This window comes from Leptonotus elevatus, chromosome 17 (assembly GCF_054856555.1).
Source record: "Leptonotus elevatus isolate MCC_2025b chromosome 17, RoL_Lele_1.0, whole genome shotgun sequence".
NCBI classification, from domain to species: domain Eukaryota; kingdom Metazoa; phylum Chordata; class Actinopteri; order Syngnathiformes; family Syngnathidae; genus Leptonotus; species Leptonotus elevatus.
This window is the reverse complement of record NC_141255.1, coordinates 14,326,942-14,339,258: the sequence shown is the minus strand read 5'-3', so window position 1 is coordinate 14,339,258 and position 12,317 is coordinate 14,326,942. Positions and strand designations below refer to the sequence as shown.

Below are 12,317 nucleotides of genomic sequence, written 5' to 3'. Positions count from 1 at the left end.
AGGCTGTGTCAGGCAGTGTTGTTAGTTTAAACAGTATGAGACTCCATTATAGTCGGTACAGAATCCTGACAGCACTTTGCTTATAACCACTCCGAAACGGGTGCTGGGGGAGTAGAGAAGCGGTAATAAAACAGGCCAAAATCAGCAGGGCAAGAGACTGAAGAGAATGCGACAGTGTTGATATAAGTGCAGCGATGAGAATGTCCGAAATAATTGACCATCGTTCAACCTTGCGAGTGCCCGCAGTATTTGTAGCTTTCAAAGTTACTGAGGCGCTTACGAGCTAATGAACGAACCCTGGAAATAGATTGTGAAAGCCAAATGATGTGTTCCAGGTGCACCGTGTTAGTGTTTTAGTGTTGACAGTGATGTAGCTACGCTGAGCAAATATTAGTGTCGTGAATTTTGCACTGAAAGTGACAGTGCGGCTGCATTGACTGCTGCATGATGTGGCGCAATGCTCAGTCGCCATGGCAACGGCTCCCCTCCTCCCCGTCCCTCTACGTCCTGGTACGCGTGGACGTATAACTCCTCGCTGCCTCTTCCCCGCGGATACATTCATTCGCTGCCAGATTCATTGGCTGTCGACTTGCTGGAAACAAAAAGTTTCACTTTTAATTAGTTTGGTGCAGTGTGCGCGTCGCCGGCCGCGTCATCCATCTATCTGTGTCGCTGCCTCCACCTACAGCAGCGCCACCCTCTCCGTCGTCTCTATCGCCTCCTCCACGTGCCCCGCTGGCTTTCCAGTGTAATTAAAGGCAGCTAGTGCGGATAATAGAACCGTAATTGTGATAATCAATACATAGTGCACACTAAAGAAGTCAGCGTTTATAAATTTATGGCCGAGGAGTTGCAGCTTGGTCCCTAGCTCACACGCCTCATCAAGCTCCAGTGACCTTGGAGGGGACTTTCCCGTCATTAAATCACATTTAAGCAGTAGTTAGCCCGCACACACTGTAGCGGAAACCAGCTTAGCATGAGCTCTCCAAGGACAAAAATCCTGCGATTTATGTATCCTTTCTTCTAGTGTTTATGATTGTTGTTTAAATTGTTGATGGGGCTATGAGTCTTGACTACTTGGAGCCCTCAGCTTGTATCCTAGGGGCTCATTGGAGGTGGGCCAACATCACCCCCGTGAGCCCTTAAAGGTGGGACGACCTCCACTTGGGAGCGGGGTCACCGGCTTGGCTGAACAGGTAAGGTGACCTCAGGGTCTTTTGAAAATGAATCCTGTTGAGTGGCAGTCAGTTAGAACCTTGCTGCTGATGTCATTCTCTTTTCTTGCCAACTCTGTCTTAATATTTAGACGCTTTCCACCCAAATGTGCTGTCATCCATTTTATCTCACTCACCATCAGTGCCATTGATCCACCGAATGTCTGCCTATCAAACAGACAAGCGTCCTTGTGCTTCCCTCTGACGTCTGTGTCATGCATCGCAAACTAGCTCAAATGTGGTGCTTCACAAAGGGTGACGGTTGAAAAACTCGCCATCTGCTCTGTCTATTCTTGCCTTAATTTTGCTTTTCTTGCCATCATATCAAAATATTGCACATGTCAGCTAATAGCCGCATTCAGCTCCCTGTTTAGGCTGTCATGTTCCAATGCCTGAACACTTGTATAATAAACAGGAGGCAGCCTATATCAGCACTTCACCCTGGCTTCCTGCAGCCATTTTCCATTCTAGTGAGCTCTGCAACAAAAATTGCAATGACCCGCTCACGGCAGACTTGTCTCTGCTTGTGTGTAAGTGTGTGTGTGTCATCCCTCAACCGTGACTGACGTGCACTTTTATACATCACAAGTAGACACATTCCAGTCAGCGCCCAGGTGGAGGTTAAAAAAAATACCCCAAAGTATATTCTTTTTATTGTGTTAATTAAATAAATAAATAAACACCCACCCAATGTGGTCTAAAGAGTGCCATTTGGTGGGAAATCTCATGAGAATTTAGTAGCCAAGTCATGCTAAAATAACTATTTTTCCACAAAAATACGTACCAATATTATGCAAATAGTTGTATATCGACAAGCATCAGTTAAAACTGAATTTTGAATACATTCTACATGTTTGAAGATAATTGCAAAAAACATGCAAAGACTGAGACCTGCATATGTTGTACTCGTGTAGATCAACAGTTTTTCACCATTTCACTTTTCCTTTATTTATTTTTTTTTGGTGGGGAATGTGGCTAAAATTGGGCCTTCTCACTGTGTGGCTAGTTAGCTAGCTTCATATAGTCCGCTGGCTTGTTGCTTTAGAGCGCCTCATTGTTTGCCATGTGTTCATGCACATCAAAGAGAAAAGACGGAAGCGCAATTTGAATATTTTTTTTTACATTACAGTCAGCATGTGGATGGAAGCTTTGCACTGGCCTGTCCACCTAGAGTGCCTCGTTGCAATGTGGAAAAGTCCCGCAACAGCGCCGTAGGCTGTATATAGATTTTTTTTTCTTTGATTTTGAAGCCTCGTTTTATATACATGCCAATTGTTTTTATCATTCAAATTTGGGTTGTTAACAACACTCTGTGGTGTGTCAAATTTAAAATACTTTTTTTTTTCACTTTACAGGTACTTCAAGTGCTGTTCACACTTTTGGAGCAGGATGGCAACACATTTTTGCCATGTTCCCGTAAGTTTTCATGTAAAATCAAGCAGTACACATTTGTTGTTGCTCCCTGACATCTGTTTTCTCAGTGTTGATAGGATTTACTGAGCCAGTGCGCTTTCGTTCATTATTTGGAGATTCTCTTGTCGGCCCGGGAGTGGTAATTGGACACACGCTTATGACTAATTCTCTCGGCTGCGTCTCAATCCTCTGTTCGGGTCTAAAATGCGAGCCTCGCCGCGCAACCTCTCTGTTATGCCTCTCGTTGCCATGACAGCTCGAGTCACAGTCGCAGACGGCTAATTAAGTAAATTCATCTCAGCAGAACCAAGGGGGAAAAAAAGCCTTGCGCAGCGTGGCTGCACTGTTTACATGTGTTTGGCCTGTACTTTCTGAAACATATCCTCCAATCTAACATGTATCTTTGCACTAATGCACGCTTTGAGATGGAGCCAGTGGAAGTGAAGATTTGAGAAGTACGTTATGTTATCACCTCAGGGCGGAAATTCGAATGACCCATGTAGGCCTACTTCTTAATAAAATATGAATTGGTCATTAAATCCACAGGTGGACGCCGTTTAAATATATCATAATGTATAGTTTATATTCTCAATTTATGAATACGTATTCATTTGAAACACATCTGTACTGCCGCAACTGTTTAAGTAAGGCCTTGTGGAGCAGTGGAACATATTATGGCCCTGTGTCCCAATACTTTTGTCCTTATAGCTTATTTGCATAAATCAGAGGTTTTAGTTGTAATGTTTACTGTTTCTTGTGTAACCAGTGACAATCATCTGTTGCCTGCCATGTGTATTCCCAGCTCACCGCCCACTCTTAAGCCTCCAAACTCTCACACCCTTCATCCTCAACTCCCTGCGGCTTCCCACATTTATTGCACTTTTTTTCTCCCTGCTTGTTTTCTTCTTCCTCCTCCTTTGTCTTTTTGTTTCCCTCGCCTCCCAACGCACACCATTGCGTTCATGTTAGCCTGCGGCGTGAATTTAATCACAACTGCACCGCCACCTCTTGTCGCCGGGGGAGTGAGCGTGCTTGCGTATGTGCTGGGGGGGTTGAACGCAGGCCCATCGGAGTAAACAGCGCTATTAGTGCTTAATATCCCCCGTCGTGTGAATGCAACCAACAGGTTCCACGCTGCAGCTCTCGTATCCACACACACAAACACGCACCTGCGGCTGCAAGTGTGACCGCCAATAATTGAGCCTGCGAGGACGCCGTCACGCCGAAACGTGACAAAGGTTTATGTGCGCTTATTGTGTGTTGGAAAGAAGTTTATGAATGACAATAAGTCATTCTGGTTAGTTATTTTGTGCAAGATGGCAGAGGGTGGTATACTGCAGACATTCACATTCATACAGACATCATGAGGAAGAGTAGCTCGTTAGGCATCTCGTGGCTGAAGCCACAGGGTAGCCATCTTGCATTGCTACTTTTACTAACTTTTGTTTTTTTCCGCTGCGCCACATTTTGACATATACCAGAAAAGTCGTTTTCCGTTCTATGTTTGTCTCCCTGGTTGTTTTCAGTGACCTACATTGCAGCTCTTTTCTAAACAAAAGGCCCAAAAAAAATTTTGGAAACCTCAGTGTTTTCACACTTGCTTTATGGACCCATAGGGAGAAGAACACGAACACGCCTGGAGACGAGCTCCAGCCCTGTGACTTCCTCTTTGACGCTCCAGTCAAAATGATCCAGGAGGCCTCGCCCGCAGACTTGAACCTCTTGTTTGATGTGTGAGAGGTCAGCAGCGGAGCAGCATGTAGCACATACGCTTACTTAGCTGTAAAACACATTTTGGTTAGCGCAGCGCATTTATTTAGAGAGTAAATAGTGCCTGGTAGGTGTCAATATGACGACACAACATGACAACATGCTTCTGGCTGGACAACGTGTGTTTTGAGTCCAAGCATGTCAGCGCTCACAGCTGGCACAAGCCCATTAAAGTGGTCACCGCATTCCTCCAAAGGTGACCTGGTGTCTAATTCCAACAAACAGACCAAAGAAGAGGACGCTTGTAAAACGTGATTTAACCCGACTGCTTTTTATTCCTCATGTTGTTTGCTCTGGCGGTTTTCGGGGCAGGGTCAAAGTGTTCTAAGTCACCCCCACTTCTTCTCTAGAGACAGCAGGATGCAGCAGCCCCCACCCCTCTTCCCAAACTTTTTATGTGTATTAGCCAAGCCGCAAAAAATCCCAGTGCCATTCATTCATTCATTCACACGCACTTAACTCCTCCTGTCAGATTCGCACAGTCTAAAACATTTTTGTGTTTTAGGGGATTTTTCCACCTGTTTGGAAGTCACCTGGCTAATTCTGATGAACTTGAGCAGAGAGGTAAGTAGAAGGCCCTTCAAAATCCATTAACTTTACTGCACTTTAATGTGCTGATTTAACAAGCCAAGTGTTAATCTTTTAAACCAGTGCATAGTTTAAGCTCATTATATTCCCTTTTTTGTGATTATGTATGAGTAGGATGCACTTACACGTCTTGGATGTCTGCACTAATGCAAATATTTTGATTTGTATTATTTTTTTCTGTTGTTTACATTGCTCGGCTGCACCTGCAAACTTTCCGCTTTTAGCTTTAAAAATCTGAATTACGTTGCCGCCGTCTCGTGTGCCTTTTTTCGCTGCTAACCGTCTCGCGGGGATAATCCATTCCGGGAGGTGGCGAGGTGGAAAATGCCATTATGTAGAAAGAGCTGACGTACGGCTGCACTTGCAGGGCCGCCACTGTGTGTGAGGGCGAGAGGGAGAAAGAGTGAGCAAGAAAGAAGCAGATAACACCGAGTGAGTCAGTGAAGTTCATTTTGTAATATTGTTTAATCTTCTCGGGGCAGTGATAAACGCAAGTGTTGTACCACTGTGTTGTGAATATGAGCTATTGCAGTATAGCAGTGTTTTCAATTGCATGGCTCAGACACTAATAACGCCACAAAAGAAAGATTATTGCAGCATATTTCAGTGTGCCGGCTGTCATTCATAAAATTCTTCACACCTGACTCGCTCCTTTCTGCGCTAATCAGATACATGCAGAGACATATCTGCATCGGTATGCGAAGAGGAGGTGAAGTGTGTGTGTTGTGTGGGCCCTGCCGGAACGCTTGGGCTTGCACAGGTTGTAAATGTCATCCAGCCTTCAGCCAGGTGGTCAAACCACGGCGAAGTATTTCCCTTAATGACTCCCCATTGAACACAATCAGTTTTTATGGCGCTTTTATACTCATGTTAACTGGCCAAGGCAGACCGGCTACAAAGATGGGGACGAAAGTGTTGGGACATGCCTGTTCATTGGCCCCTCTGCATCTTAAATTCTTCAGCTTGCCAAGACATTTTGGGCTATTGTATTATTTGAGTTAGTTATTCTCAGTGTGGAAGAACGTGACCTAAACACCTTACAAGTACAATTTAGTCTCCAAGCCTCACATGCTATTGTCACAGAACACGATATTTTGTGAGTCTTGGAAGATCAGTAACTTAAAATGCTCTAAAAAAAAAAAAAAAATCAAATAAATAATCCCATAATAGGCACCTAGTATTCTCTGCAGTTAGGTAAATAAGTGCAATGATATGTAAAGTTACTTGTTGCCTGTTATTTCAGGTTTGTCACACTTGTGTGCATTTTCTTCTCAGGAAATAATGAAGCTGTCAGTCTGCTTGAGCTCAGCGGATTTGACAGCACACGTCGTCTTCATCTTCATTCACAAAAGAAAACACTATTTAAATATGCATGATATACCAAGGAATCATTATCATAATCAAACATTCAAATCAGCAAAGGTGAAATATCATTTCTGAATAAAAAACTGCACGCTGGCTCAGTTGAGTCCACCTGCAATGCGAGACGGCCCCTTTTGGTTTATTGGGCTCATAAATTCCAAACGGCGTGTGTGTTTAGACGCCGCAGTAATTGCCTCTGATAGCTTGCGTAGTATTAGACCATTTAAAAAGCTGCTGGGTGAGACTTTTAAACCTTTTTGCCACTGTCGGAATGTGCTGTAGAACTGTCCGCAAGGTAGAAAGCAAACTTTTATTATCCCCTTCTCGCCTTTATTAGGACAATCTGCAATAACTAGATGATAAATGGTGAATGATTTGCATGCATGCCAGCCACACGCGTCTGCAGCAAGTTAAACACAGCGTGCTCACGTTTTATCTCTCTTTGACTTTGCCTGTCTCAGATAAGAGCCAAGAAGCGCGGGAATTGATGATCCCGGAGCGCCGTCCTGGAAGGGGATTTGTGAGGCAAGGCGGCAGCGGGCGGACAAGAGGAGGAGGAGGAAGAGGCGCGGGTGTTCGGAAAGGGGCGAAGAGGACGAGGAGAAGAAGAGTATGGGCCACTCTTCAGTTTGCATGGTTCTCCTGTCGCTTTGCCTCCTGTGTCGGAGCATCACGGCTCAAGCTGAAGGTATGACATCACTCTTCCTGCCTGGTGGAATGTCATTCAACAACTGATTGGGATGAAGATAACTTGCCTATGGAATGCGAAGATGATGTCTGTTGGGATTCTTTGCAGTTGTTTAAGCACAATTTCAGGTTCTTCAAAGTGAGCGTGAAAGATCATATTTTTGATTATGTATATTGTCGCTGACACTGTTGGGGAGAATCGTCACTTTTCCAAAATCATTACTTTTCAGGAAATCAAAGAACGCCAACTCAATCATTGGTATTACACCTTAAATTGTGACCATGTACCATTGCACACCTCAAAACTTAAAACTGGTAATAGTGTGGTTAAATAACAGACTATGTGGGGTATGGCGGCTGGCCAAAGTGTTTGTGGAAAAAATATTTAATTGGCTGTATATGGACATTTCCACTGGACAGCAACCATATATCAGATGTTGAAGTCCACTGAAGTATTACCTAATGTGAAAAACAATTGGTGGTTTAATGCAATGCTCACCTTTTGTGATATCAAAATAGTGGATACCCTTCCAAAATCGAACCAATCCTGATCTGACCTAACATTCTTCTAAAGCAGCTTCTGGATAATTGATCACGTTTTCCATCCTTAGCCTCCAGCTGATGATCCAAAATGCCATTAAAACAATGTCTTATTTAGTCTCCTATCGTACATCTCGAATCCAGGATACGCGCTTGTTAGCTGGGGCAGGCGTGAGGAGGCGGGCTGACCGCACGCTATGCGGGCTGTGTTTACCTTAATATTCTAAGCGTTCCTCATTGCTGTGCTAAAGTTTTATTGCTGGAGTGCTTGGAATATTGATGCTCTTTTTGGGCTGACTTGCGTCTCATTAAGCATTCATGGGAGTTTGTGGAGCTTGCTGCAGATGTGAGCAGGCAAACGTGATGAGGCAACACTGCCATCTAGTGACAAGACGTTGTTGACATGTTCAGCAGATTTGACTTGTAATATTAACCCTTAAGACACCTTCAGCCATTTTATGACTGTCAGTTTTGTTTTGTTTTGTTTTTTTAAATATATATATTGGCCTTGTGGAAGAATACAAGTCGAATTTGCCCAGATGTTCTCTCTGTTTCTGTTTCTGTTTGAAAATTACGTGCATGGTGTGACATTTATCTTTTACTAAGGATGCATGATGATGTTGATACACGTATCAGTATTGGTGCTAAGACTGTTCGTCTGTGCTCGTACTTGTACTTGGAAAAAAAATGCTCCGATACTACTTTACCAGTAGATTATTTGATTTAAAAAAAATGTGATCGATTTGAATTAAACTTGTGCCCTGTTCCATAAAAGGTCGTGTTTTATATTTCTGAACAATATTTGATTCAAATAAAAGGCATTTTCATCACAATTGCAATTGCAAGATCGTTACTTGGTATCAATGAGTACTCAAACGTCAATGCTTGGTTTGAAAAAATTTGTATCGTTGCATCCTTAATCTTAACAAACTAATGCTATCCTATATATTAAAATTTAAATTTGGACTACTGGCTTTATTTTTATTTACCATTCCAAGCATGAAGCTGAATTTCATTTGCTCGTAGCAAAACAACTTTATTGAAAAATGTAAATTTATCTTAACACAGTCTAATGTAATAATTTGTCAAGGTTTCAATTTTTTCCCTACATTCAAAGCATGCAGCAAAATGTCAGTTTCAAAATGACTATTTTTGGAAGGTGACAGATTTTTGAGGGACAGCAGCTGTAGTTGTTTGCTAATTTTACAATCTACGGTAGCCTGCAGGACGGTGGTGCAGGCAGACATCGTTTTCCTGGTGGATGAGTCGTGGAGTGTGGGCGCGAGTGGCTTCTCCACCATTAAAGACTTCATCTCTGCAATGCTCTCCTCCTTCAAAGATGGCCTCGTAGGAGCCGAGGGCGTCCGCTTCGGGGTTACTGTCTTTGGGAACGTGCCCAGGTAAAATTCGACCTGCAAGCGTTTTCTATCGTGCCTCACTTCCTCTTTGGCTTTCAGGATGCCAATCGCCTTGACGGACTACAGCTCCCTGGAGGAGGTGCTTGGGGCCATCAGAGTGCTTACTTATAAGGGCGGAGCCAGGAAGATGGGCGCTGCCCTCCACTTTCTCGTAGACCAGGTTTTCAGCACTGCCATCAGTCGTGACCACGCACCCAAGGTAGTTCATGCATCACCGTGTGATTAAGTGCAACGCATACAATGGTTAAGCAGCAAAAGTCAGCAAAGATGGTTCCTTTCCCAATAAAAGCCAGCGTTTGGCCTGTTTTCCAAGAATAAAAAAAAAATGTGCATTGAAGTCAGAGCTGCCTGCACCAGACAGCAACTAAACTTGTCAAGTGATAAAATGTGAAGTATTTTCCTTCTCTATCAGCGGCGAGGAGACTTGGAGTAACGCTGGTGGTTAGCATTCCCATCAACCCGCTATCTTCAGAGTGTGCGTGCGTGTGAATAATTTTGCACTTGACGTGGGAAGGCAGCGGGGAGAGGATTAGGTTGATCTATTGAATTTGTACTGGCGGGGCGCATGCGAGCAATAGCTACAATCTCATATTGATGCTGTCCTGCCTACTCTTCTTCTTCTTTCTTGAACTTTCCATGAACTTTGCTTCATTTTTATTAATAAGCAAATTGCTAGTCTCAGTCGCATGCGTGCATCCCGCTTGTTCTTTTCGCTTGATTTATTCAATTATGAATTCAATTAAAAACTAAACCATGAACAAATCTGTGGGGGGCTTTAACGAGTGTGATGCTCTTTTTAAATGAGTTTTTTCTCCCAAACTGGTGTATTAATTATTTAGCTACATAACTGTGCAAATGTTTAAACTATAGAGTGGAATCTAACAGTAAAACAAACATAGTAGCTAAATCTTGACAGGACTTTTATATTTTTTGCCTAAGTGAGCTTCTGGAAAGTGGAACAAAGACATTTTCATCACAAATACTGTATAGTGGGTGGTTCCTTGATAGCTGCTGTTCAACCGACTATTTCGCTTTGACTTGCGTGCAAAAATCATATATCATATGAGTAATCCTACAAAAAAGTAAAAAAGTAGGTTATTCGTAGATAAAGTTCAAACTCGTTCTTGCCTCTCCCAGTTGAAGTTTATTGTCAAACTAAACATAAGACGGAGCGAATGACATGTTTTGTATTTAAAGCAGCACGTAGCTTTGCTTTAGTCTGTTAGCTTAATGCTAACAGTCATTGCAAAATGGCACACAGGCTAAAGACACGCATCGTTGTCGCAATGTCCGAACCCTTCAAGCGACAGATGTTTTAACACATTTAAACAACACATGACACCATTACAATACTCACAGCCATGTATAGTTTATCCTGTGCGAAGGACAACCTATATTACTGCAGCTTACTGACGAGTGTCCATGTTTTTATATCCAAATGTCTGCATTATACTTCATTGTATTGCCCCTAGGTGACCAAAAGGAGCAGCACAATGTTCACTGAATTGGACCAATTTAATTGGATTATTGCTATAACTTTTTATGAAGTATAATATTAAAAACAAAAATAATTTGCCTATTAAAAATCACATTCACTTTAACATGGAATGCAAGTGATTTGAGTTTTGAGCATAGTCACACAACAAATGAAACTTGTATCTCTCAAGGGAGCCCTTTCTAGACCGTTGATCGCCTCCACTTTCTCCTTCCTTAGGTGGCCATTTTGATCACAAATGGACCCTCTGACGACCCCTTCGACGCCGCAGCCAAAGAAGTAGCCGACAATGGGATTTCGCTGTACGCTGTCGGTGAGTCTGCATTGTGAATTCCCTCAACATCCCCACTGCAGCACTCCCCTCAGATCTTATCCCGCTGTTAGAAATTCATGTCCTGCAAGTTGCAATTCATTGGATTCCTCCCCGCAACTTTGTGATTGTGCCAGATTTGGATTTCAAAGTGCACTCACTCGCATACAATCTATCCACTCGCCACAATATTAGGTACACCATGCCGACGTGAATAAGTGAGCGATTGATGTGTACATGCAAATGATGGATAGCAGCTCCCTCCCCCAAGTCAACTTGCACGACTTCCCTCACACACATGCACAGCAGCCACACATGCATCTGGCTCCCATTGCTGCCAGCGCTGCAATAATTACTGCTCATTAGCCAATCGCTCTCTAATTGCGGCCATTATTCACCGGCCGATTCATTTACACCTCTGACACATAGTGCCGCTCCTCTTATTCATCACCGCCATGCCGAAGCAAAAGTGCGGGTGCTTGCTTGTCAACAAACATAAAAACATAAGACGGTCTCGTGCGGCAACGGAACACACATGTGAACGCGTGTTTTCATGAGTCAGTGCCTCGGGACAAATTGATTGCACTATCATGCCGGAAGCAATTGAAAGACTCTCCTTTGAATAGCCAAGTGCACAATTGATCAAAATAAGCAACATTTCAAAGCATATGCCTGAGTCAGCTTGTATGTATCAAATATGCTGTTTCATTGTTCTTTATTTGATGATGGAAGGCTGGTGCACAGACTGCAACAGTGAAGCAATTGGAAATGCCACAGCTCCCCCCAGTGGAATAAACTAGGTAGTGCCAAAATATTGATGGACATTTCTTGTTTTGAGGCGTGAGGGGAGCGGATGAGGCTGAGCTGAGGATGACTGTGTCCCAGCCGTATGAGGAGCACCTCTTGATAGGTGATGACTTCCCCCTGCTGGAGTCCGTCCTCCCCAAATTGTCCCGCCGACTTTGTTTCACCGCCTCCGAGCCACCTCGCCCTGTCAGAATCCTTCAGCCCGGTGAGGGAGACGTGCAAAGCCTCAGTCTTGTAACAATTGATTGTATATTTACATGCTTTTGTCTTTTTTTTATCTATTTGACGGACTTGGCCATCCAGTCAAAGAGCCCATCTTGGGTCCCAGAGATGTACAAGTTAGCGAGCTAGCCTACGGCTCCCTCAGACTGTCGTGGACGGCAGCCACGGGAGACGTCACGGGCTATGGGCTCGTGGTCGTCCCTGTCAGCCCCAGCGGACAACCCGTCCACGCGCAGCAGAGACAGGTGAGGGAGGTGGGATAGGTCCACACATCTGGGCCTGCTCTTTATTCTGGCCTTTGCTCCCTTAAGATTGATCTGAAAGCAGACATGACAACTGCGGTGGTGGTGGAGCTCAACCCCAAAACTTCATATTCCCTGACTGTGTATGCCGTGTATCCCAGCCACATCGGAGAGTCTGCAACGACGACTGCCCACACAAGTAAGTGGCGCAATGCTAAAATCACCAAATGTCACTTTGCTTCATGAGCA

General features: G+C 43.8%; 1 protein-coding gene across 2 annotated transcripts in view; it reads left to right on the top strand.

Moving 5' to 3' along the window:
• Positions 1-1,055: 1,055 nt before the first annotated feature.
• The window catches only part of col7a1l (collagen type VII alpha 1-like), a 41,193-nt gene continuing 29,931 nt past the window's right edge, over positions 1,056-12,317 (top strand). Inside the window, exons 1-11 of one of the 2 annotated variants that reach the window (XM_086058791.1) lie at positions 1,056-1,196; positions 2,570-2,630; positions 4,244-4,367; positions 4,903-4,961; positions 6,809-7,035; positions 8,794-8,974; positions 9,032-9,194; positions 10,707-10,800; positions 11,636-11,809; positions 11,908-12,071; positions 12,138-12,267. In XM_086058791.1, coding sequence (XP_085914917.1) covers positions 6,960-7,035; positions 8,794-8,974; positions 9,032-9,194; positions 10,707-10,800; positions 11,636-11,809; positions 11,908-12,071; positions 12,138-12,267 — 982 coding nt within the window. In that variant the 5' untranslated portion in view covers positions 1,056-1,196; positions 2,570-2,630; positions 4,244-4,367; positions 4,903-4,961; positions 6,809-6,959. The remainder of the gene's footprint in view (positions 1,197-2,569; positions 2,631-4,243; positions 4,368-4,902; positions 4,962-6,808; positions 7,036-8,793; positions 8,975-9,031; positions 9,195-10,706; positions 10,801-11,635; positions 11,810-11,907; positions 12,072-12,137; positions 12,268-12,317) is intronic. The other variant, XM_086058792.1, reaches the window with a different exon arrangement.